The following is a 26,187-nucleotide window of genomic DNA, read 5'->3' as shown; positions in this document are numbered from 1 at the left end:
ATGGGATGAGAAAACCAAGACACAGAGAGGTTGTGGGGCTTCCCCAAGGATGCACAGCTAAGTAGGTGGGTGGTATGGTTTGGCTTTGTGTCCCCACCCAAATATCATTTGGCATTTTAATCCTCATATTCCCCATGTGTCAAAGGCGGACCCAGTGGGAGGTGATTGGATCATGGGGGCAGTTTCCCTATGCTGTTCTCATGATAGTGAGTGAGTTTTCACAAGATCCGATAGTTTTATAGTGTTTGGCAAGTTCCTCCTTCTCACACACTCTCTCTCTCCTGTCGTTATGTGACAAGGTCCAAGTTTGCTTCCCCTTCTCCTTCTGCCATGACTGTAAGTTTCCCGAGGCCTCCCCAGCCATGTGGAACTGTGAGTCAATTAAACCTCTTTCCTTTATAAAGTACGCTGTCTTTGGCAGTTTTTTACAGCAGTATGAAAACATACTAATACAGTAAATTGGTACCAAGGTAGTGGGACACTGCTATAAAGATATTTGAAAATGTGGAAGCAAGTTGGGAACTGGGTAACAGGCAGAGGTTGGAACAGTTTGGAGAGCTCAGAAGATGGAAAGATGTGGGAAAGTTTGGAACTTCCTAAAGACTTGTTGAATGATTTTGACCAAAATGCTGATAGTGATATGGACAATGAAGTCCAGGCAGAGGTGGTCTCAAATGGAGATGAGGAACTTGTTGGGAACTAGAGTAAAGGTCACTCTTGCTATGCTATAGCAAAGAAACTGGTGGCATTTTGCCATTTCCCTAGAGATCTGTGAAATTTTGAACTTGAGAGAGATGATTTAGGGTATCTGGCAGAAGAAATTTCTAAGCAGCAAAGCATTCAAGAGGTGACTTTGGTGCTCTTAAAAGAATTCAATTTTATTCATTCACAAAGAGACGGTTTGAAATTGGAACTTACGTTTAAAAGAGAAGCAGAGCATAAAAGTTTGGAAAATTTGCAGCCTGACGATGTGATGAGAAAGAAAAACCCATTTTCTGGGGAGAAATTCAAGCCTGCTGCAGATATTTGTCTAAGTAACCAGAAGCCAAATGTTAATCGCCAAGACAATGGGGAAAATTACTCCAGGGCATGTCAGAGACCTTTGCAGCAGCCCCTACCATCCTGGGCCCAACCTAGGAGGAAAAAAATGGGCTGGCCCAGGGCCCCGCTGCTGCCCTGTGCATTCCAGCCATGGCTAAAAGGGGCCAGTGTACAGTTCAGGCTATTGCTTCAGAGGGTGCAAGCCCCAGCCCTTGGCGGCTTCCATGTGGTGTTGAGCCTGCAGCTGCACAAAAGTCAAGAATTGAGGTTTGGGAACCTCCACTTAGATTTCAGAGGATGTATGAAACTCCGGGAGGACCAGGCAAAAGTTTGCTGCAGGGGTAGGGACCTCATAGAGAACCTCTGCTGTGGCAGTGCAGAAGGGAAATGTGAGGTTGGAGCCCCCACACAGAGTCCCCACTGGAGCACTGCCTAGTGGAGCTGTGAGAAGAGGACCACCGTCCTCCAGACCCCAGAATGGTAAATCCACAGACAGCTTGCACCATGCACCTGGAAAAGCCACACACACTCAATACCAGCCTGTGAAAGCAGCAGGAGGGGAGCTGTACCCTGCAAAACCATAGAAGCAGAGCTGCCTGAGTCTGTGGGAGCCTACCTCTTGCATCAGCATAACCTGGATGTGAGACATGGAGTCAAAGGAGATTATTTTTGAGATTTAAGATTTAATGACTGCACCAGTGGATTTTGGACTTGCATGGGGCCTGTAGCCCTTTGTTTTGTCCAATTTCTCCCATTTGAAATGGGAGCATCTATCCAATGCCTCCTGCACCCTCATTGTATCTTGGAAGTAACTAACTTGCTTTTTTTTTTTTTTTTTTTTTTTGGAGACAGAGTTTGCTCTGTCACCCAGACTGGAGTGCATTGGCACTATCTTGGGTCACTGCAACCTCCACCTTCCGAGTTCAAGAGATTCTTCTGCCTCAGCCTCCCAGTAGCTGGGACTACAGGTGTGTGCCACCACACCCTGCTAATTTTTGTATTTTTAGCAGAGACAGGGTTTCACCACATTGACCAGGCTGGTCTCGAACTTCTGACGTCAAGTGATCCACCCAACTCGGCCTCCCAAAGTGCTGGGATTACAGGCGTGGGCCACCGCACCCGGCCATTTGCTTTTGATTGTACAGGCTCATAGGTGGAAGGGACTTGCCTTGCCTCAGATGAAACTTTGGACTTTGACTTTCAAGTTAATGCTGGAATGAGTTAAGACTTTGGGGGACTGTTGATAAGGCATGATTGTGTTTTGAAATGTATACAGAACATGAGATCTGGGAGGGGCCAGGCCAGAATGATATGGTTTGACTCTGTGTCCGCACCTGAATATCATCTCAAATTGTAATTCCAATAATCCCCACATGTTGAGGGCAGGACCCAGGGCAAGATGACTGGATCATGGGAGCGGTTTCCCCCATGCTGTTCTCGCGACAGTGAGAGAGTTCTCACAAGATCTGATGGTTTTATAAGTGTTTGGCAAGTTTCTGCTCCACACAATCTCTCTCTCCTGCCGCCATTTGAGAAGGTCCAAGTTTGCTTCCCCTTCGCCTTCCGCCATGACTGTAAGTTTCTTGAGGCCTCCCCAGCAATGTGGAAGTGTGAGTCAATTAAATTTCTTTCTTTTTTTTTTTTTTTTTTTTTTTAAATAAATCACCCAGACTCAGGTAGTTCTTTATAGCAGTATGAGAATGGACTATTACAGTGGGGGAGCCAAGATTTGAATCCAGGTATTCTGTCTCTACTGTGCCAGCACTATCTAATAACACTAAAATTAACTACCCAGAGCCACCTCGGGGCAGCTCATGTGTATATAAGTATGTGTGCTTGTGTGTGTGTGTGTTTTTGTAGGGGTATATATGTGTGTGTGTGTGTGTAAGAAAGGGAGAGAGACTACTGCATTGTGAATTAGTCCGCCACACAAGCCAGAGCAGAAATCACCATGCTCATAAGAGGCCAGGAAGGCGCCATGGCCATGGTAGGGCTGGGTGTGTGAGCAGGATGTGTGTGAGTAAAGCAGATCAATATTAATGCATGCAGAACGGAACTGGAGGTAGCTGTGGGACCTGAGGAGGCCGCCTGCCCAGAACAGTGGCACATGCTGCAGAGAAGCTGAAAATTGTCTTGGGCACAGGTGGAGCACCCCTGGGTAGAACTTTGGGAGATCGAGAATGTTGCTATCTTCAGAGCTTCTTAACTTCTCCCCCTAAGTAGCCTCAACTGATGGGGAGAATTGACATATTACCCCTAGGTAGGAGGAGGGCACAGCCTGAAGCAGCCACCTGCAGACTCTACATTTCTTCCCTTTATATTTTCTTTTAATAATATAAAGAGTTGAATTTGACTCTTTTGTAAGCCATGTTTGCTTAAATATACAACTATTATTCTATATTAGTTCATATCAAGCCCAATCAGCATTCCAGAAAACCGTGCTTCTCTGTGCCCTGAGCATTGACTACCCTGGTTCGGAGTTTCATGCCCAGTTCCAGGAGCGAAGAACTCAGACATGGAGCACCTCAGAAGGTTTTTGTGCAGTGGCACAACCAAGTCATGTTTTAAGATAATTTACCCATCACCAGTGGCAAGGTGGAGAAAAACTGGGGAGCCCGAAATGAGGGAAGTCAGCTACAAGGTGACCTGCATTGGGGAGGGCCTGGCTCAAAGGGAGATAATGGGCTGATCCAGACTGAGAGCTCTGAAGGAGAACTCGATGGCTGAATAATTGCAATTGATGGAATGCAAGAGGCAATAAATTGCCATTTATTCATGGGATGAGAGGGCTCAATATGTGGAACACTGAAGGGTCACCCCACTTTAGAAGTGTCACATAAGGGCCAGGCACAGTGGCTCACATCTGTAATCCTAGCACTTTGGAAGGCCAAGGTGGGCAGATTGCCTGAGCTCAGGAGTTTGAGACCAGCCTGGGCAACCATCTCTACTAAAATACAAAAAATTAGCCAGGCATGGCAGCGTGCACCCATAGTCCCAACTACTCAGGAGGCTGAGGCAGGAGAATTGCTTGAACCCGGGAGATGGAGGTTGCAGTGAGCCGAGACTGTGCCACTGCACTCTAGCCCATGCAACAGTGGAGACTCCATTTCCCAAAAAAAAAAAAAAAAAAAAAAACAGTCACATAAGAAGAGTGTGGTGATCTATAAAATTCTTCCAAACACAAGCTAGGGAGGAGCATCAAAAGAGGTCAAGTGGTCGCCTCTCTCGCCCACCTCATCTCACAGTCACTGCAGGCGCCTCAGAGCTTTTCTGCTGGAGGCCAGAATTCCCCTGCCAGGCTCTGGCTGGATTCTCAGCTGCAGAACCCCAGCCCTGGCCCTGCAGCAGAAACCAGAAAGATAAAGCCCCTGGCCCACTGGCCACCAGCCATCTCTAACCCCAGCCAGTTCTCAGAAGACCCAGAGGAGGTGGTGCTGCCTCTGACTTCTGCCCCACCCAGCCTGACCCGCTGGCCCCAGTGAGTCAGTCTCCTCTCAGCCCAGATCAGACTTACTAAGTTGGAGCTGCCAAGAAAACACTAAGCCACCCCTAATAAAAGCCGGCACTCAGCCAGTCTCTTGTACAACCCAGCCCTGAGCAAGGCACCTCTCAGCCAGCTACTGGACTGTTTACCTGCCCTGTACTCCTAGTGCCCAGGTGTCTCCTGGATCCCTCCCCTCCCTGATCTCCCTGGGGTGTGATCCACCAGTCCAGGGGCCTCATCTGTTCCCATTCTGGCAGCCTGACCAAACATCCACCTAGCCCCACCCACCTGATTTTTCACCTTCAGAGTTTACCAACTCAGGGATGAATGAAGCCAGTGCTCCCAGGGACCCAGCCTGACTCACTCAGCAAAGTCCTTTCAGAATGATGCTGTCACTGAGATCCTGGTGGCAAGATGGCAGAGAGTCTGGGGGCTGTGTTTGGTGAGCCAGACTGAAGAACAATCAAGCGGACTGCCCTAGAAAAATGAAGGCTTAGGATCAACCTCTGAAGTGCTCTTAAGTGGGAAAAGGAGTCCCTAAATCCTGTGCAGGCATAATGGACAGAACTGGAAACAGCAAGGAGAAAAAGTCTCAGGGACTTGATGTCAGCTCCACAGATACAAGGGTTTCTAGTAAGCAGGGCCATTCTCAACAAGAACAACCCACCTCATGGGAAAGGGACCCCAGCCAGGAGAAGCTAAGTACCCAGAGGTGTTAGAGAATGGATTCCTTCGTCATTTGAGAGAGGGCAAAGAACATCCCTCTTGGTTCTAAGGTTGTAGAAATTTATGGAAACTCTCCTTGCATCAACTGCAAGGTCTTAGGCAAAAATATCAATCCAACTAATATTCTGGAGAAACTGCTAATCACTTTTACTTCTCCAGAACTGCTGTGGCCTCAATAACTCAGTTGGTTAGAAGATGAAGTAAGGCCAGGCACGGTGGCCCAGCGCTTTGGGAGGCTGAGGCCGGTGGATTACCTGAGGTCAGTAGTTCAGGACCAGCCTGGCCAACATGGTAAAACCCTGTCTCTACAAAAAATACAAAAATTAGCCAGGCGTGGTGGTGGGCACCTGTAATCCCAGCTACTCGGGAGGCTGAGACAGGAGAATTGCTTGAACCTGGGAGGAGGAGGTTGCAGTGAGCCGAGATCACACCATTGCACTCCAGGCTGGGTAACAAGAGCGAAACTCTGTCTCAAAAAAAAAAAAAAGTAGTAGTAAACGGGGCCATTTGAGATTCATCCCCAGATGACCAGGGGACTGGTATACTTAAACCCAAGAGACCAGGGATAGGGAGAGAGCTTTGACTCTGCACTAATTCACACCAACAATTCAAGAAATCCCTTTGAGCATGGGCCCTTTCCCTCCCAGGGCAGCAGAAGCATGAGAAACAGGCACAGCCCCCTTTTCACTGGGCATGGGCGTGTTTCTGCAATTCCACTGGAGATGGATGGTCTTTAGGAGAAAATAATCAGGAAAAGAATTTCAAAATTAGTACAACAGAGCAGGAGCCACATTTTTTCTAACCATTGGAAGAATTTGGGTCCAAACCTAGACACTAAGGACTCCTCACAGTCTGATTCTGACACCCTAGTTTTGTCTTTCATTGCCTGCTGACATCTCTCCCATGCTGCAGCAGGGTCCGTGCTGGAACTTGCTGGCCCAAACCATGTATTTTCTCAGGCATTTCTCTGGAGTGTGCTCCTCTTTCTTGCCTGCTCAGCCAAGTCCTGACATGGAAGCTGAGCCCAGTCTCCCCAGGGCTGGGAGGGCAGAGCAGTCGCTCTGTGCTCTCTGCACCGCCCTCTTGCCCTCTGCCCTCCCTTGTGCCTCCCGCTCAGGACACAGTGCCTGCTCACTGCTCCTCCTGGCCACTCCAATGTGAGTCCTTTGCAGGCAAGGCCTGGACCTTCCAGCTATGATCCCTCCAAGGTAGCCCACAGGCGTATGGTAGATATTCAACAAAGGGTTCTTACAAAGAGGATGGAGGAGCCGGTCTGTTTTGGGAGCCCCTTGCCAGACATTTGAGGCCTGGTTTTTGGAGAGACGTGGGACTGATCCAAACAGCCCTCTCTGTCCATATTTCTGAAGGAGAAGAGGAGGTGTGGGCAGCCAAGGAGAGTCCGAGCACGCCAAGCAGATCATTATGTGTTCTTGGAAGCAGGTTTAATGCACTGGCGCTGAGCTGAGTTGGGAAAGGGCTGAGGCCCTCAGCCGGGACGTGGCTCGGGCAGGGATTTCACATCCAGTTCTAACAAGTGGCGACGCCTTATGGAAACTTTTGAAAGCTATTCTGTTTCAGACCAGCCAGCTTGTACTTCATCTGGCTGCTCTCACCCTCTCTCCCTTCAATTTGGGAGCACGAGAAGAGGGGAAAGTAAAATCACTAAGCTCCTACTATGTGCCAGGAACCAAGTCAGCAATTTCACTGTTCTGAGAAGCCTACCTTGCCCTTCAGAGATATGGAGGCCCATGCAACCCAGAGTGGCAGAGCAGGGAGGCAGGAGCAGCCCCACCTCACAGCCTGTGCTCCTTCCGGGTGCGGCGACCTGTTCTCCACAGGGCCATTGGTACTGCATGTCTCGCCCCTACCCCAAAGCCAAAATTCTCCATTGTAACAGGAAAAACATTCCCGTGGCAAAGGAATGCTGTATTCCCTACAGGAGATGCAAGGCCCTGTTCCTGTAGCAGATATGTAGGCTTGAGAAACACAACACTGGGCTGAGGCCCTAGACCCAGGCGCTCGAGGGCCAGCCACTCAGCCGTGCAAGGCCCAGCAGGCAGACAGAGTAATGGAGAGTGCGGTGGGGAATTGGGTCTAACCTTGACTCTGCAGCAAGCTGCTCATTTTCTGGGTCCTGCAAATGTCACAGTGAGGTGAGCTTACTCTGGAAAATGCAGACAGCAGCATACACTTGAGAAACAATTCCTATTTTGCTTTCCGAGGACTTGATTTATCTGTAAATGGGAATATTGTCTGCATGCAGAAGGGACTCAAAGGTGGAGTACCTTTTTGGAAAGTACCCTAGAAAGAACTTCCCTTGTGCAATAGTAATAATAAAGGGATTTTTAGGTGTAAGGCTTTCTGCTGAGTGGTATAAATGCAGAAATTAACAAGGTAATGGCCCCTGATCTTAAAGGGGTTATAAAGTAGACACATTTTTTTCATCAAAAGAAGTATAAAAATCTTTAAATTCTTATGGTTAGAAAATAATTTCTGAGTATACCCATTCTCAACTCCTACCTGGACACTTCAGCCCCACCACTTAAAAGGACACTATATTTCCTTGATTATATGATGTATATTATTGTCATATTTTAACATTTCTAAAATCAGGATGCATCTTGCAATTATGAATGGAAGCATTTTCTTCTTTCTTTATGATACTTAATTAGTGATCAATCTGACAGCTGATAACATCTTAGATTCCATGAAATATGTTTAGGAAAAACCTTTATCATTACCACTTTTCAGCTAGACTTTTAACAGATTTCATAGCCACTGAATTTAACACAAGGCCTTTCCGGAACATTTCTAGTTTATCCAGTTGTATGGTGTCATGCAGATTCTGTGTCTAGATATCTGATTGCCCCTGCTTACTTTTCATATGGTTGGCTTGGAGGGAAATTTTTACCAAGGGCCAGGGATGCTGTATCACCTCTTGGCCAGCAGAGGGAGAGAGCGCAATGGAGAGGAACAAGTTCTCGGGCTTATCGGATTTCAATGTCTCGTAAACATTTCTGGCATGCTCCCTCTATGGCAGTGTGCCCACCCCTTACTGAAACCCTACCTACAGGGTCAGAATACAACGAAAGGCCTCCATTCCGGAGTGATGGCAGCATCAGGGTTAGTTAGACCTGAATGACATTTGCAGACCTACACAAAAATTCACAATGGTCTAATGAGCTCCTCCTGGGAATGAGAACGGTGCTAGACATGACAGGGGGTTCTGCCTGCAGAAAATGCATGGCTGGTGGGTGGCCCCACGCTGTTCTGAAACCACTGGAGATTCCTGAGATCCACAGGGATTTGTAAAGTTATCCAGAGAAGTGTTCCCTATATCTAGCAGTCACCTGTAGCCTTGCTCACAATCCCTTCCTCCCCACTCCCTCCCTTCCATATTTATTTATTGAACCCTTACTACATGCCAGGCACTGTGCTAGGAGCTGGGAATGCAGCAATAGACAGAACAGAGGAGGCCACCATCCTCAGGAAATTTAAGTTCTGGTGGGGAGATAGAAACCATACAAATATACAAACCTCCCATGAGAGTATGTGACAGGAGAACATGGTGGATGGATCTACGAGGGTTTATTTAGCAAGTGATCATTGAGACAAAGCCTGGCAGAAGTGAAGGGGTTGACCAGGAAGAGTGAGGGAAAGGTCTTCAGGCCAATGAACCAGCACTTGCAGAGACCCTGAGGTGAAAAGTGTTCAACATCTTACAAGCACTAAAAGGAGGCCAGCATGGGGCCAGGAGTCATGGAGCCAGAAAGCAAGGGACTCACTAAAGCACAGTGGGAGCTCAGAGCCTTGCACACCCTGTCAAAGAGGTGGTTTTCCATCTGAAACCATGATGGGCTTTAAGCAGGGATCCAACATGAGTGGATTTGAATATTAATATGGCACGTCTTCCCTGCGGGGCATGGCTTGGAGGAGAAACCTGGGAAAAAGTAGGGATATCCAAAGGAAAGTCATTGAAGATGTGGTAAGAGGTGACAGTGGCTAACTGGTGACCATGAACGTGAAGGTATATTTTTTAGAGACAGAATTATTGAATTTAGAAAGTAAGGAGAAGGGAGCATTAAGTGTGACTCCTGAGTTTTCTGAAGGAACAGCTTGGAAGGGGGAGACAGCTTTTCCTAGGGTGGTCACCTGTGAGGGAGGATAGGATTTGGGAAGGCAACATTATGAGTTGTTTTGGCAAATTAAGGTACTTGGAGCATCTATATGCAAGTGTAAAGTAGACAACTAAATCTATTAATCCAGTGCTCAAAACTGGGCTGCAAATGTGAGATTTGAGGGTCATCGGCATGGAGATGGAATATAAAGTCATGCTGAGGGCTGACATCACCTGGGTAGGAGCACCAGGGCTGAGAAGAGGGCCCAGAACAGGGGTCTGCAAAATGCTCCTGTTACACGAAGAAGAGCCTCCAAAAACAGTGTGAAGGAGCAACCAGAGAGGGGATCAGGAATAAAGGCCAAAGAGTGTGTCAAAGAGGGTGAACAACTCTCAGAATACCGCCGAGCAGCCTGGTGGGAGGGGACTGAAAGTGGACTTGCCATGGAGGCCTTAGAGACCACAGCAAAGGCAGCCATAGCAGAAAGCAGACTGAGCTGGACTAAACAGAGAAAAGGGAAGCACCCAGTGTTCACCTGAGGACAGCAATCCAACTTACAGTGAAAGCAATCTACTCAGTTATTACCCTTGTTCTCTAGCCATGTTCAGTTGTCTGGTGAAAGCATGAAAAAGTTAGACATTTGGGTTTAGCCTGGCTGGAATTTCACCACACAAGCATGAAGGAGGGAGACAGGAGCAAGAGAGTTGGAGGAAGTAACATAAGGGGGCATGAAGTTAAGTTGGTCAAGGAGGGAAGGGAAGACAGGCGGCCGTGGGAGCTGAAGGGCTATCAGAGGGCTCATCTGAGCAGGTGAGCCAAAGGTACAGGAGGAAGTGGCCAGAGGAGAGATCTGACTTTTGAGATTTCCAGTGTGTGTGATATTAAGCCCGTGCTGGGACTGTGGAAATCAGTTGTTGAAAAGGGGAGGTGAAAAGGTCCACTGGAGATGAGAAGGACAAGGATCTAAGAAACCAGAGAATAGGATGATGAGTTTTCTGCCTAGATATTGAAGCTGCTTAAAGTTCCTGGAGGGGGGATGAAGATGATTGGTAGGAGCACCTCAAGTCTTCATTGAATGAGAGAGTGACCAGAGAGTCAATAACACAGCAGTGAGCAGTTGGAGAGGATGGTATGGCCATTTGGGATAAGCCTCAAAGAAGAAGGGTTTCTGCACAAGCAAGGTGAGTGGTGCTCAGAAGAAATTGTGGAGAGTAAGAATTCCTCTCGTTAGGAGCAGAAGAGGTAATAGCCCAGCGAAATGGAACTAATGCAAAATTAGAAAAGGGACTTTATCCCCTTTTGAAGGGAACCCTGCAATCCTTGAGCAGCGTCTGGAATGATGAGTATATGGAATGGTAGTACCCATGTTAGGGACCTGTAATCCCTGTCCTAAGAGAGACTGTCCTGCACTCAAGGGATGCAGCATGGAGCATGGAGCAATGGGGAAAGCTCTGGGTCATACTGAGAGGAGACTGCATGCAGGTCCAAAACCACCTCTCAAATAAATAAATAAATAAGATATAACTGAGCTGGAGGAGGCTAAAGAAGAATGGCACAAATGGCTGGATGGGAAGGAGAGAGTACAAGACTACCAAGGGGAAGCCAGACAAAACCAGGAAACTGAGGACCTTAGGCAAAGGATGTTCTAAAAGCAAGTCATGGCATAAGCCCTGACCCTGGTGGTACAGGGACAGGAGCCCCATGAAGGGAAGCTCCTTCAGCTGGGATGCACACAGCTTGCAGAAGAATAGACCAGTGTTTCCTACTGTTCCTGGGGAAGGGAAAGAGGGAAGGGACTGGAAATGGTAGAGGGAAGAAAAGGAAGACTGGAGATCAATTGTAAGCAATGTAGCCTCCATGGCAATTCAGAAGTAGTTTCTCTTAGACACCCCCCACCTCCAATCAGTACTGGATCTGTGTATACGTATCAAGGGGAAAATACATGTACCACTAACTACCACAATAGGATGGCACAACAGGCAATATGAGAGGCGGAGAAAAAACACGCAGTGATCGAGAGAAAAAGAGAGAATTCCATTCTAACTCAGTGGTCAGGGATATCTTCATCGACCAAATGGACATTCTTCTGGACTCGGAAGAATGGGAGGATTTTGAAAGGTAATGAGGTAGAGAAATGGCCTCTGGCAGCAAAGCTGTAGATCCCACGTGTGTCACTGTCCAACCCTCAGGACAGACCTGAGGTCTAAGACCAGCCTCAGCCAAGTCCCTCTGGGCCCCGTCCTGACTCACTAGCTCTTTCCCTTTCCTTCCATCTAGTCCATTGATAAAAAAGCAGCTGTGCCCTGAAGGAATGTCTGACCCCCACAGCAGCCCTCTCCTGCCAGAGCCACTTTCCAGCAGATACAAACTCGACGAGGCAGAGTTTACCAGCCCAAGCTGGCCCTCGACATCCCCGGATACTCACCCAGCTCTGCCCCTCCTGGAAATGCCTGAAGAAAAGGTGAGGAGGGTTCCTCCCAGCATGTTTCCTGGGAGTAAGGGGATAGGGAAAGGGGGTTAAAAGATGCCGCTTTCCCGCCTTCCCAAAGAACTTAGCACACTGAGAAAGTGCCACTGTCGGTACTTGGTGACACCCATGGTGGATCCTACCTGGCCTTAGATAATGTGGCTTTGTGAGACATGATTTTAAGGACAAGTAGAGAATACAGGCACTCACTCACCAGTCTTCCAACCAGTCTCCAAAATCTTTCCCCTTAAACCTGCTCCCTGAACTACCCTACTGTCTCCAAAGGGAAGGCCTTTGTTGAAACGCAGGCCGTTAGCATCCTCGGTGGTAGCATGGAGGTAGACTGGCTGGCCACTGCTGCAGTGGAGAGGGACTCAAGACTGCTGGGATGGCCTTCCAGAGCTGTCCTGACTTGCAGTAAGGAGGTCCCATATCTTTACTCATCACTACTTTGAAATTACAGAAGGTATTGGATCTACTGTACATACATGTATATCATAATTTTTAGTAGGATTATAACTGTATTTCAGTATAATTGGTTTGGTTTGCAGCCCTATTATCTGATATTTGCATTTACAAACATTATTCTGAAAAGAAGCTCATGGGCTTCATTAAACTGCCAAAAGGGACCCATGGCACAAAGTGAAGAAATCCTGCTATGAAGAAGGTGCATGGTCCCGGGAAGAGCAGGCTTGTACAGGGTACTCTATGCAGCTGCAGACAATGGGCATTGTTTCACCCTTTGTCTCATGATCCTTTATTTTTATCAGAAAAACTGCCACCACCCTCTATCCCCAAATGTCCCTGCTCTCAGAAAGCTGTGTCAGGGCCGGGCGCGGTGGCTCAAGCCTGTAATCCCAGCACTTTGGGAGGCCAAGACGGGCGGATCACGAGGTCAGGAGATCGAGACCATCCTGGCTAACACGGTGAAACCCATCTCTACTAAAAATACAAAAAAAAACTAGCCGGGCGAGGTGGCGGCACCTGTAGTCCCAGCTACTCGGGAGGCTGAGGCAGGAGAATGGCGGGAACCCGGGAGGCGGAGCTTGCAGTGAGCTGAGATCTGGCCACTGCACTCCAGCCTGGGCGACAGAGCGAGACTCCGCCTCAAAAAAAAAAAAAAAAAAGACATCAGTAAGAAAGCTGTGTCATTTGATGTCTTGTTGGTTTCTCCTCAAAGGATCTCCGGTCTTCCCATGAAGACAGCCACATTGTGAAAATTGAAAAGCCCAATGAAAGGAGTAAAAGGAAAGAAGACGGGGTGGCCCATCGGGACTCAGCAGGCCAAAGGGGCATCAGACTCTGCAAAGCAGTGGGTTACCTCACGGGTGACATGAAGGAGTACAAGATCTGGCTGAAAGGTAGGAAAATACCCTGGGCAGAGAGATCTGTGTATACACAGATCCAGTACTGATTGGAGGTAGGGGGTGTCTAAGAGAAACTACTTCTGAATTGCCATGGAGGCTACATTGCTTACAATTGGTCTCCAGTCTTCCTTTTCTTCTCTCTACCATTTCCAGTCCCTTCCCTCTTTCCCTTCCCCAGGAATAGTAGGAAACACTGGTCTATTCTTCTGCAAGACCAGGCCAGGCCAGGGAGACAACCCTCTCTCCGGTTCAGTCCAAAGCTGCTCCCTCACTCATTCACCCTCACCCTGGGTGGATTCACCCAGGACTGGACCTCACCCAGGGCTGGAGTCCACAGCTGGGGGGACTTCAGCCCTAAGCTGACTCCAAGGGGATATGATATACCCTACTGGCCTAGAATTCTCATGGTTTCAGAATTAAATGCATTGATCTTAGTTCTTTGCAAATTGCTCGTTCCTATGTGAAATAGATATAAGACAACCATATTAGCAACAGATAAGCCATTTCCCCAGCTAGTTAAATATCATTCCTTCACTCGATTCACTTGTTGCACAGCCATTTATTATGTGCCTATTATGTGCCAAGAAAAGGTTGGCTTCATCCTTCCCAAAGCTTCAGGATTCTTTCCTTTTAACTTCTTCTCGAACTAAACACTGAAAGGAACACCACACCCTTCCACTCCCACTAGCCCCGACACCTGCACAAGTTGTCCTGGAAACCAAACCAGCAAACGAGGCAGAATGTATGCCCCTCTCCTATACCTGGCCTCCTCCAGGCCCTGACTCAGTACTGATTTTCACAGTTGGGCTACGACAATTTCTTCCCCAGTGTCTTTTCTTCAGGCTACTTTTTTTGCTTCTCAGATACCAGCCCTCAACTGAGTCATCCAGCACTACAGAAAAAAGAATTTCCTATCCCCCCTCCACCCCCAACCTTCCAAAACCCTTTCTTTTGGACCAATAAATTTCCCTTGGAAAAAAAAGAACCTCCCAGAGCTTCTTTTCTAACCAAGCCAATGGCTGGAACAGCGTTAAATTAGTCTCAGCACGGTGCCTCTGGCTATATGGCAAAACCTACCACCCACTGCAGAATGATTGCTGGACCACTGAGAGATGTGGGCAGGGCACCAGCCTCCCCTCTACCCCCACCCTTCCATCCCCACCCCTGGCCTGGCTGAATGGGAAGTGTCCGGGCTTACACATCGCTGTTTTCCTTTGTTGCCATGCCAACCAGCAGCTCAGCAGAGCAGCCCAAGCTGGACCTGCTGATGGCTCGCTCTCTCTCTTTCAGACAAGCACCCTGTCCTCCAGTTCATAGACTGGGTCCTGAGAGGGACCGCTCAGGTGATGTTCGTCAACAATCCTCTCAGCGGCCTCATCATCTTCATAGGGCTACTGATCCAGAATCCCTGGTGGACAATCACTGGGGCCCTGGGGACAGTGGTCTCAACCTTAACAGCTCTCGCCTTGGGCCAAGACAGGTGGGTCCCTCTCTATAGGGATTTTAGCAAGATGCATGGGACAGAAAGTAGAGAGGTGTTTACTTGAATAATCAGCCAACCTTACCCTCCCAGACAGCCAAAGTCTCCTGAGTATCAACTTTAAGCAGGTCACTGACGGTCCTTGCAGAATTACACTGCTCCTGCTCACAGCATGTGACAGTGTCAACATTCACTTGACTGTGGAGACTTCTGCAAATACTGTCTCAGAGGGAGGTGCAGAGGAATAGCTAAGCTGTTCTTCCCTTACAGAGCCTACCATCTAGTTGAAGGAGACAAGATTAATAGGTAATGAATGTCTCAGAATAATACGGTACAGTATATAATTGAGTTCAGAGAAGACAGACATCACCAGGTGCTGGGAAGATTAGAGAGGCTACTTCCCAGCTATAAAGGTTGGATATGGGGGATTGGAGAGAAGGCAAGGAGTGGGGAGGACAGTGTGGGAAGGGGCTCTGAGGAAGGGAAGCAAACAGGGCCGGCAGGAGGCATAGATACAGATGTGGAAGAAGCTGGCCTCGCACTGGCTATGCAAAGTCAAGTAACAATAACAAGGGCCAGGCACGGTGGCTCACGCCTATAATCTTAGCACTTTGGGAAGCTTAAAGCAGGCAGATCACTTGAGGCCAGGAGTTTGAGGCCAGCCTGGCCAACATAGTGAAACCCCATCTCTACTACAAATACAAAAATTAGCTGTGTGTGGTGGCACATGCCTGTATTCCTAGCTATGTGGAAGGCTGAGGATCTCTTGAACCTGGGGGGTGGAGGTTGCAGTGAGCCAACATCGTGCCACTGCACTCCAGCCTGGTGACAGAGCAAGACTCTTTCTCAAAAAAAAAAAAAAAAAAAAAAAAAAAAAAGCAAGAAAAGAAAAAATAAAAGAGCAATAACAATTCACATTTTGTAGAACTTGACCACTTCCTCAGACTTTGCCGTATATTGTTCCAGTGGTTCCCAAACTTTCCTGATGGTCAGAATCACTTAAGGTGGTTGATTAAATAGTTTCAGGCTGGGCACAGTGGTTCACACCTGTAATCCCAGCACTTCGGGAGGCCTAGGCGGGAGGATCACAAGGTCAAGAGATTGAGACCATTCTGGCCAACATGGTGTGAAACCCCGTCTCTACTAAAAGTATAAAAATTAGCTGGGCATGGTGGCACACGCCTGTAGTCCCAGCTACTTGGGAGGCTGAGGCAAGAGAATCGCTTGAACCCAGGAGGCAGAGGTTGCAGTGAGCCGAGATCGCGCCACAACACTCCAGCCTGGTGACAGAGCAAGACTCTGTCTCAAAAAAAAAAAAAAAAGAAAAAAGAAATAGTTTCATTCCACCCCTCCCCTTCCTCTCATAGCTATGCCAATTCAGTGGATCAGGGAATGTGTACTTTTAACAAGGTCCTCCTGTATGCTTCTGATGCTTGGGAAACACTGGATTATCCCCTATCTTAGTGTTTTTCAATTTGGGGATCACCAACCCATTTCCAGATCATGAATTAATTGTCAGCAGCATCTTTTAAAGTTAAAACAATAGCATAAAATAAAACTGATGAGAGTAGTCTGTATATGGTAATGGTAAATATTATTTGGTGAAATTTTGTTTCATTTATGTTGGGGATGTGTGTGTGGGAGGGAGGGAAAGAAAGAAAGTGAAAGCTAAGTCATAATATAAAATGCATTTCTTACAGTGGGTTTCTCTCAAAAAAAAAAAAAAAACCTAAGAAGCACTGTCATATCTTGTTAGCTGTGACTCTTACCACCACTTCACAAGGCACAGTGAAGGCAACAGAGTCCACATCTTGCACGTGGGGGAAAGGAGACTGGAAGGGGAGAGATACCTACCAAAGGTGCCACAGCCAATGAGTGGCAGGACTTAGGCTTGGAGGCATGACCTGCATCTTCTGGGCTCAAGGTCATGCTGTCCCCATCATGGTACCTGTGAGGACAACATGGCCAGAGGCCCATTGGTAAACTCAAAGTAATCAGAGCTGGATGTGGTGTAACCAACGTCAGGCCCAGCTGACGTTCCTCATTCCACTGAGACAAACCCGTGAGTCCACCTGGCCCTGGGGAGAAGTTGCTCATGTACCTCTAGGTTGGCCTTGGAGGACCACTCCGATTCTAGCATGCTAGGAGGCCATTTGAGGTCAGATGGATGAGAGGCTGAATTCTTCTAAGTGCAGATCTGGTGGGTGAGATTAAAAATGGGCTCCAGCCAAGATCTTGTGTCTGCTTTGGTTAGTGGGCCTCCTATTCCTTGTTCCCAAGTACCTGTCAACCATGGGCAGCTGGCATAGAACTGAGACCCTGGCAGATCAGCCCATGTTTCACTGCTTCATCACTGTGTGCTGAAATTTACCTGGGGTGAACTCTGTGCAGCCCACCACTGCCTTCTTAGCTGTGTGACTCAGGCAAGCACTTCCCCCTCCAGCCCCATTATCCTATCTGTATAATCTACTGTCCAGCTGAGATGAGCCCAAGACCCTCCCTGCACTCGATTCTTTGATTATCCTCCCCACCATTAATCTACTGGTAAACTTGCCAAGCCATTCAGAGAGTTGCTTCACAGACCAGTTTTACAAGGGGGGATGCACACCAGGCATGCCTAATCCTCACAAACATCCTGATTAAGAATTTAAGACAAATTGCATCAGATAAAAACCCAGCCCCTCAGCTTGGCTCCCCAAGTGTCATTTGATGGGTCTTATGCTACCTAGTGCTCAATCAACATCACACTTGTCCCTAGTTAAGTACTTTTGCTTCTGTGATCCCTGACACCAGCTGTACCTGTCTATCTAATTCTACCATTCCCTGGAACCCTTCCTCCTACAGGGAGCCACTCCTGATTCCCTCTGTGCTCTCTGAACCTTTCTTTCTCTCTGAACAACCACAGAACACATCCCAGTACTAGACTGAATTGTTCTGTAACTTTTTTTATTCTTCTTTCTCTGGCTATATTCTAAGCATGTTCAGGAGAAGAAGTTGGTTTCCAATATGCCATATATACCCACAGTGCCTAGAAAAGATCTAGGCTTTGTTGCTGACAGGTTGGTGCCTTGTTCTACACCATAGGCTCAAAGCTCTAGCCACTAGACACAACATCCATACACATGTCTTCTAAGGAGCCACAAGCTCACTGCTGTCCACAATGAACCACTGACACAGTTGCATATTCTAAGCATGACCTCCGCCACCCCCACTACCCTTTAATCACCCCCGCTGTCCCCACCTCCAGTTCCCCACTAGCCTAAGACTGTACTTTACAGATGGTAACTGAAGGTCAACAACACCAACCCTGCAGTTCCCTGATGGAATGTAGTCTTAATGGAGACCTTTTTGGCATTGGTGTTGAACCCAATTTTGTATATTTTATAGTCAGGGAGGGAAATCCAGAAGTCACCAATGTTTTAGTAAAAACAAGAGTTCTGGAGGGACACTCTTCACAGAGTGGGGCAGCTATTGGTATCAAAACAAAAAAAGCACTAAATTATATCACCAGACACAAAAGAGAAACTGTAGAGAAAATACAAACACACTAAAAATAATGATTCTCCCAAAACGTGGATTTCTGCTCTTGAAGTGCTCCCCAGTGGTCTTCTCTGCCACCTCCCTCCATCCCACCTGCTGCCTGTCTCCAGCTGCCCCCGTATCTTCCTGGCCTCAAGAGCAGCTGATGACACAGCTTGTCCTGTGTCTAGTACAAGTGTCCACACATGTGCCTTGTGCTACAGCTTTCTTGCAGGAAGATATCTAGATATGCGCTCTCCTGCCCCTTTCCCATCCTCCTGCTCTCCTCTTATCTAGGTTACTAGACCTGCTGGTCACTACAGAGGTGAAAGGTCCTCCCCCTTCCAGACCTAAGCCACAGCCCCTGCTGGGTTGGAGCCCTCCTCTAGCCAGAATTCCCTTCCTGCATCTCAGGGAGCCCTAAGCTTCCAGAAGCGTCTGCCATGTGGGAACAGCCAACACATGGTAAGGTTTAGCATGCCCACATGTTCAGTCAACAAATACTGGCTGAGCAGCCTCCATGCACAGCCTCCTTGACATTGCTTGGTTACTGGGCCACAGCAACAGACACACAGATACACTTCAGCCCTCATAGAACTAAGGTGGGCACAGAGGGACTGACCACAAGCACACACAGGTCATTCCTTGGCAGGGGTCTTGCATTGCAAGCTGCCCACACCCCTCTCTCACCCACAACCATGCCCCTCACCCGGCAGAGCAATTAGAAAGGTCAAGGACAGTGTTTATTAGGATCAGGAGGAGAATTGTAGGTGCACACCCCAGCTTCTCCTCTGAAAAAGAAGGAGGTGCTAGACTCATGCATGGATACTATACCACACTTCTGGAGCACCTGGGAACCCGGAGCTAAACCAGCTTATTCACTCTGGTGCAGACATGCAGAGAGAGAAAGTACCCAGATTCCAGCTACAGATAATTTTTTTTTTTTTTTTTTTTTTGAGACAGTGTCTTCCTTTGTCACCCAGGCTGGACTGGAGTGCAATGGTGAGATCTTGGCTCACTGCAGCCTCAATCTCCTGGGCTCAAGTGATCCTCCCACCTTAGCCTCCCAAGTAGCTGGGACTACAGGCATGTACTACCACACCTGGCTACTTTTTGTATTTTAGCAGAGATGGGGTTTCACCATGTTGCCCAGGCTGGTTGAACTCCTGGGCTCGAGTCATCCTCCCACCTTGGACTCCCAAAGCGCAGGGATTACAGGCATGAGCCACTGTGCCTGGCCAACTACAGAGAATTTTACACAATGTAATCATAACACTCTTTCTCCTTCCCTCTCTTCTCTCTCCCTTTCTCTCCCCAACTCCCACACACTTCCTTGTGTCACACCTCAGGTTTCTATTAGATTTCCCCCTATACTTAGCAGTCTAAGTCTCCTCTGATAAGCAAAGAAGAGCTTCGCCACAGAAAAAGTGCATAATTTTAATTGTTGATCAGCAAGACAAGGAGGGGGTGCAGGTGTGTGTTTTATCAGGAAAGGTGCTGGCAGCTACGTGACTGCCCAATATTCATTGAGCGAACTCACTTTTTTCTAAGGATTATTATTAAAGGAATCATCTAAATGAAGCATATCCTCAAAGCACCAGGAGGGAGGGGCCCACTAACATCACCAACTTCAAATGCAAAGTTACTCTGTTTCCCCGCCAGGTCTGCCATTGCCTCAGGACTCCATGGGTACAACGGGATGCTGGTGGGACTGCTGATTTCCGTGTTCTCAGAGAAGTTAGACTACTACTGGTGGCTTCTGTTTCCTGTGACCTTCACAGCCATGGCCTGGTGAGGCACCTCATTTTTTCTGCTCACAGCTCCATGGGGCCCCAAGACATTTGTGTGTCTTACACTGGCCAGAGACAGGACATACACATGTGGGGCCCAGCCCTTTCACAGCCAGGCTAGCTTGTCTGACACCGTGAAAGCCCATGAATTCTCTTGTAACACAAGGGGGTCATTTGGAGACATGGAATAAGGAGGATTATTTTGTTTGTTTGACACAGAGTCTCGCTCTGTTGCCCAGGCTGGAGTGCTGTGGTACAATCTCAGCTCACTGCAAGCTCCACCTCCTGGGTTCACACCCTTCTCCTGCCTCAGCCTCCCAAGTAGCTGGGACTACAGGCACCCGCCACCATGCCCGGCTAATTTTTTGTATTTTTAGTAGAGACAGGTTTTCACCGTGTTAGCCAAGATGGTCTCGATCTCCTGACCTCGTGATCCGCCTGCCTCAGCCTCCCAAAATGCTGGAATTACAGGCATGAGTCACCGCACCTGGCCAGGAGGATTCTTTAAATCAACAAGACAACTTGTGTTTTACTGCAATGGTAATCTTCCTGAATGACATTCTTAGTAATAAAGGTCAGCATTTCCGAAGTTATTCCTGCTTGCTTGACATAGCGCTAAGCAGGGCTTATGCAGTGCTAAGCACGGCTACATTTGCCCACAGTTTACAGAAGGGAAGACCAACACATGCAGAGATTAAGTCGCTTGCTGCAAGTTGTACTTTTTGGAAGTTTTTGATGCTGGCATTCCAAATCCAATATGCACTATTAAACCACAGGTTGCATGGGAATTGTCTATTATGTGGCCTAACCAAGACCTAAAAGCTGAAAACCTGCTTGTGATAGAAGCAGAGAGCTTTCTTGGAACAGAATATTTATATGTAAAGCATAGAATCTTTGAACTGGAAGTATCGGTTGAGATCTTGCTGGGCAATCACCTCATATTGTAGATGAAATAAGAAGGTCACGATGAAAGGGGGGTTAGGAACAAATATTCACCGAGTGAAGGGTTGCTGGGCCATTCACACATGTGATCCTTAGTTCACGTGAATTTACAGCCGGTCTGTCGAGCATCTCAGAGTCTCTGCAGTGTGCTCACTGTCATGGTGAACCTTTGTCCCCCAGACCCTGACTTCACATGTGTATACCACCCTGTTCTCAACTTCCCTCAAACAGGGTGATTAATTCCTATTCTCAGCAATAAATCAGACAGAATGATTTATTTTTAACATCTCTAAGAAGTAAATGCCTTTCTTTGGTTTCAAAGTCTGCAGTTACTAAAACCAGTTAGTTTAATTTAGCTTAAGTACTGTTTTATTGCTTTTTAGTAGTGCTTGCAAATAAATTACTACATTAAGCATTCTGGGCAATTTAGTTTTCTTCTTAGGGTTTCTTTCTTAATCCATTGGGACAAAAAGCCAAGACAGTCATTTCTATGGGGATTTTCTTAATGCCCCCCACATTCCCGCCTGTGAAAAGGAGAACTTGCCTTCATTTGCATACATTTGGTTTAAAACTACATAGATTAAGCCCCTCAGCACAGCTCCTCAGGCACATTGCACTGGCTGGCAATTAGACTTCAGTGCCCCCATCCCACTTCCCAATTTAAAGGACAAAAAACACTGAGCACCCCACCCTGGGCTCTGTGCTACTACTCCAGTGCATTCATCAATCCATCTATGGGGCCCCTGAAATTCAAGTCATAGGGTAGGTATTAGTAGTGCCATTTTCCAGGTTGGTTCAGTAAACAAGTATCTGTTGAGTGCCTGAAACTATTTGTTGAGTGAAAGGTCAATCCTAGATGCTGGGAATCTTTGTAAACAAGGAAAACTCTCTATTCCCTTGGAGCTCACATTCTTCTTGGCTAAGACAGAAATAAACTTATAAACTAGTTAATAAAAGGGATCATTTCAAGATGTGATAAGTGCTTTGAGGAAAGCAAGAGAGGCTAAATGGGACAGCAAATGATTCCAGACATGTGTGATCAGAGAAGACAACTTTGCAGAGGGGACATTTGAGCTGTCGCCTAAATGATAAGAAGGCATCTGTCATCTGAAGATGTGGGTGAAGGATGTTGCAGGCAGAAGCAGCCCCCAAATGGGGAAGCGTGATGTATTCTAGGAAGAAAGACAAGAATGGTGTGGCAGAAGCCCAGTGAAGGATGGAGGAGTGGCAGGAGGGGAGGGCAGGGACTCGATGAGAGTCAGACCAGGTACACCCTGAAGACCCAGTAAGACTGATTTCTATATCGGCTGTGATAGAAAGCAGTTGGAGAGTTTTAGGCAGAGGTGTAATGGGATATGGTTTAAATCTAAACAAATCACTCTGCTTGCAGGATGGAAACAGATTTTAACTGGAGTAAGAGTAGATGCTGGAAGCATCTGCTACAATAATCCACAATTATCTGCTACAAAACCCCACAGAGATGACAGTGTTTAGATTAGAGTAATATTCATGAACATGGTAAGAAGTGAGTGGGTCTGGGGTATATTTTAAGGATGACAGAGGCAACACAACTTGTTGGGAGGTTGTGGAATACCAAGGAAAGAAAAAGAAAAGAAAATCGAATACACTCCTATAATGTGCCCGAGTACCTGGGTTAATACAAAAGACCAAGAGAAGAACTGGTGGTTGTTTCACGCGTCCGTGTGAAGAGATCATCAAACAGGCTTTGTGTGAGCAACATGGCTGTTTATTTCACCTGGGTGCAGGCGGGCTGAGTCCAAAAAAGGAGTCAGCAAAGGGTGGTGGGATTATCATTAGTTATTATAGGTTTTAGGATAGGCAGTGGATCTCACAAAGTACATTCTCAAGACTGGGGAGAATTACAAAGAAACTTCTTAAGGGTGGGAGAGATTAGAAAGAACTTTGATCAGTTAGGGTGGGGCAGAAAAAATCACAAGGGTGGAATGTCATCAGTTAAGGCTATTTTCACTGCTGCGGATCTTCAGTGGCTTCAGGCCATCTGGATGTCTACGTGCAGGTCACCGGGGACATGATGGCTGAGCTTGGGCTCAGAGGCCTGACAGTTGGTGGCAGGAGACAGGATACAAATCAAGAATTCTGTTTGGATACGTTATACTATGGACTTCCAAGTAGAGATGTTGTAAAGGTAATTGGATGTACAAATCTGGAACACAGTGATATGATCAAGATTCGGGAGGCGGAAGCACACAGAAGCTTTCATCTATGGTACTAAAGGCTATCACCCAACAGAGAAGATTTTTTAAGAGAGAGAGAGAAAAGATTCAAGACAGAGTCATATGCTTTTCCAACATTTAGAAGTCTGGCAAGAAAGGGGAAAAACCATCAAAAAAGACTAAGAAGGAGCAGGCAAGAAGAAAACTAAGAAAATCGAGTGTCATGGTAGCCCAGACAGAAAGTATTTCAATGTGGTGGGCAGGTCCAACTGTCAAATCAAAGCAATGGGGAATGACCATGGACTTGGCAAGATAGATGCCATTGGTGAAATGGACAAGAGCCATTTCCATGGTGTAATGAGGGCACACACCTGATTGAAGTGGGTTTGGGAAAGACTAGGAGGAAAAGATTAGGGACAACACAGAAAGCCAACTATTTCGAAGGATATTGCCCTGAAGGGAGCAGAGAAATGGAGCCACGGCTGGAGTGGCCATCAGGTTAAAGGGGTAAGATGTTTAAAGGTAGAAGATACTAGAGCATGTTATCTCCTGATGAGAATGATGCGAAGAAAAAGAAGAGATTGAAGCTGTAGGAGAGAAAGGAGAAAAGTACAGGAATGAAGTCCCTGAGGCAGATTAGATCCAAAGAAAAGGGAAAAGAATTGTCCTGATGAAGGAGCAGGGATGCTTCAATTATGTGAAAAAGGCAGAGAGGCAGAGTATGTAGGAAGAAAGCAGACAGGGTGTGGATTTTATGGCTGGGAAAACAAGCCTTTCTCATCTTGTCACTTCTGTTTTCTTAATGAAGTAAAGCCAGGTGGTTGGCTGAGGCTAAAGGGAAGCAGACAGTAAAGATTTGAGGAGAAAGGTGAAAATGTGAAATACTTGTCTCAGTAAATTGGAGAGTTAATTGGCGAGGGATGTGTAGGAGGGTTTTCAGGAAGTCTTAAATGCCTTTTTGAAATTCATGGTCATTCATTAAAAGCAGACCATTTAAACAAATCATGCGACTTCAGGTTTTGCCCAGCAGGTCACTGAGTATGGGTGATGTGGGGTATTGGGTGTCTAGGGTGGCTGGTGCCTTCCAGAGGAAACTGAAGCTAAGACAGATTAATTACCTAACAATGTTCCTTCAGCCTGTACCCATAGGAGTGAGTTAGGATTTGCACTAAGCTTTGTCTGTCTCCAACATCCATTCTCTTTCCAAGGAAAAGGTGAAGAAGACAGAGGGTAAAACAACTGAAGGTCCTATTTTTCCCCTGGCAGTTTCCAGAGTAGCTCCAAGTATTTTTGCTGAAATTAGACCTGCAAATTGCCCATATGCCATTGCAGCATCCTCCTAGGTCAGTCTTCTAAAATGTTATCACAGCCCTGAACAATAGTCATTGTACACCTTGATGATTCAAAGGCAACACATTACATTTTGTAAGGGTCACATTTTGTTTAGTTTTCTCGGTTTAAAAAACAAGGAAATATTTCCATTATTTTATAAAGTGTTTTACTCAAAATAAGTTACGATATTTTTAAATTTTGTTTCTCAGTGGTGTAAGCTTATGAAGCAGATGACAATAAATTGGCAAAAGAAAAGAAAAAAAGGTAAGAGCTGAAATTGAATACCTTATTCCCTATCCCAGATCAGTGGAACCCTGGAGTCTCAAGGGGGCCAGAAACGCTGTGCCTAGGAGAGGAGTCAGTGGATGATACAGTGGCCAGAGCTGCTGAGACAATGTAGACCTCAGGATGTCACAGGGATTAACCCTTTGTCTCTTCCATCTGCAGCCCAGTTCTTTCTAGTGCCTTGAATTCCGTCTTCAGCAAGTGGGACCTCCCAGTCTTCACGCTGCCCTTCAACATTGCAGTCACCTTGTACCTTGCAGCCACAGGCCACTACAACCTCTTCTTCCCCACAACACTGATAGAGCCTGTGTCTTCAGTGCCCAATATCACCTGGACAGAAATGGAAATGCCCCTGGTAAGTTACCCAGTGGTGATGAGTTGAGACCCCCATATTCCACTGCAGGCCTTCTTGCCAACCAATTTGTGGATTACCCATGCTCTCAGCTTCTCTAGAAACATCTCTGCCAGATGATGGGCCTCAGCAGGGTATCAGAAAAGGTTGCTGCCATGTCCATAGATCCTTTTAACAAGTACTTATTGAACAAGTAACATGGCCTGGATACTTTTTCAGATACTGAGAACACACAAAGATGACATCCTGCTCTTATGAAGCCTGCATTCTATACAGGGAAACTCCAACACACAAGTGAACAGATAAGCGTTGACAGTACAGAATCGTGGTAGTTGAGTAAAAGATATTAGATAAAATGTATAGTCAGATAAAGGGGCAAGATACTAAAATAAACATTTAAAATTGGGATTTTAAAGGCATTAGCATACAAGGCAGAGGGTTAATTTTTATATACTTTCTCTCTTAGTGGTTCTCAGGCAGGGATAATTTTGCCCCTTGGAGACATTAGGCAATGTCTGGAGACATTTTTATTGTCAAGACTAGAGAGGTGCCACTGACATGTAATGAGTCAAGGCCAGGGACGCTGCCAAACATCCTGCGATGCACAAGACAGCTTCCCCCTGCCCCTGCAGAGAGTAATACAGAACACAGTGTCAATAGGGCCAAAGGGGAGAAACCCTGCTTTCTGTCCTTTTGTGGTAAATGTACATATTCATTTATTCTGCTGATCTCTAGACATTGAAGATATAGGAATGTAGTGAAGATCTAACATAAGACTAAATATATAGAATTGTAAAACTTTGGCCTTGTTAATGAACAGAGATAGCTAATAGCTAATACTTAGCAAGCTTACTATGTATCAGATACTGTTCCAAGCCCTTGACATATTAACTCATTTAGCTCTCATAATATAACCTAATACTGTAGGTACCACCATTATCACTATTTTATAGGTGAGAAAACTAAGGCACAGAGAGGGTTAGTTGCCCACAGTCCAACTGCAGATAGTGCCTGTTCTTAAACCCCAGGCAGCCTGACACAAAGCCTAAGCTTTGAACCATCACCCGCCTAGTCCAAGGCAGGACATGT

At 46.8% G+C, this 26,187-nt stretch overlaps 1 protein-coding gene across 2 annotated transcripts in view; it reads left to right on the top strand.

Moving 5' to 3' along the window:
- Positions 1-299: 299 nt before the first annotated feature.
- Positions 300-26,187, top strand: part of SLC14A2 (solute carrier family 14 member 2) — a 70,457-nt gene continuing 44,569 nt past the window's right edge. Inside the window, exons 1-6 of one of the 2 annotated variants that reach the window (XM_033177868.1) lie at positions 300-336; positions 11,647-11,830; positions 13,017-13,197; positions 14,494-14,683; positions 19,865-19,993; positions 24,909-25,101. In XM_033177868.1, coding sequence (XP_033033759.1) covers positions 11,681-11,830; positions 13,017-13,197; positions 14,494-14,683; positions 19,865-19,993; positions 24,909-25,101 — 843 coding nt within the window. In that variant the 5' untranslated portion in view covers positions 300-336; positions 11,647-11,680. Of the gene's footprint in view, positions 337-2,610; positions 2,652-11,646; positions 11,831-13,016; positions 13,198-14,493; positions 14,684-19,864; positions 19,994-24,908; positions 25,102-26,187 lie in introns of those variants that run through there. The other variant, XM_033177869.1, reaches the window with a different exon arrangement.

The sequence above is a fragment of the Trachypithecus francoisi genome, unplaced genomic scaffold (genome assembly GCF_009764315.1).
Source record: "Trachypithecus francoisi isolate TF-2019V2 unplaced genomic scaffold, Tfra_2.0 Lachesis_group19, whole genome shotgun sequence".
NCBI classification, from domain to species: Eukaryota; Metazoa; Chordata; class Mammalia; order Primates; family Cercopithecidae; genus Trachypithecus; species Trachypithecus francoisi.
The sequence above is the reverse complement of the archived record's forward strand: the minus strand, read 5'-3'. Positions and strand labels throughout refer to the sequence as shown.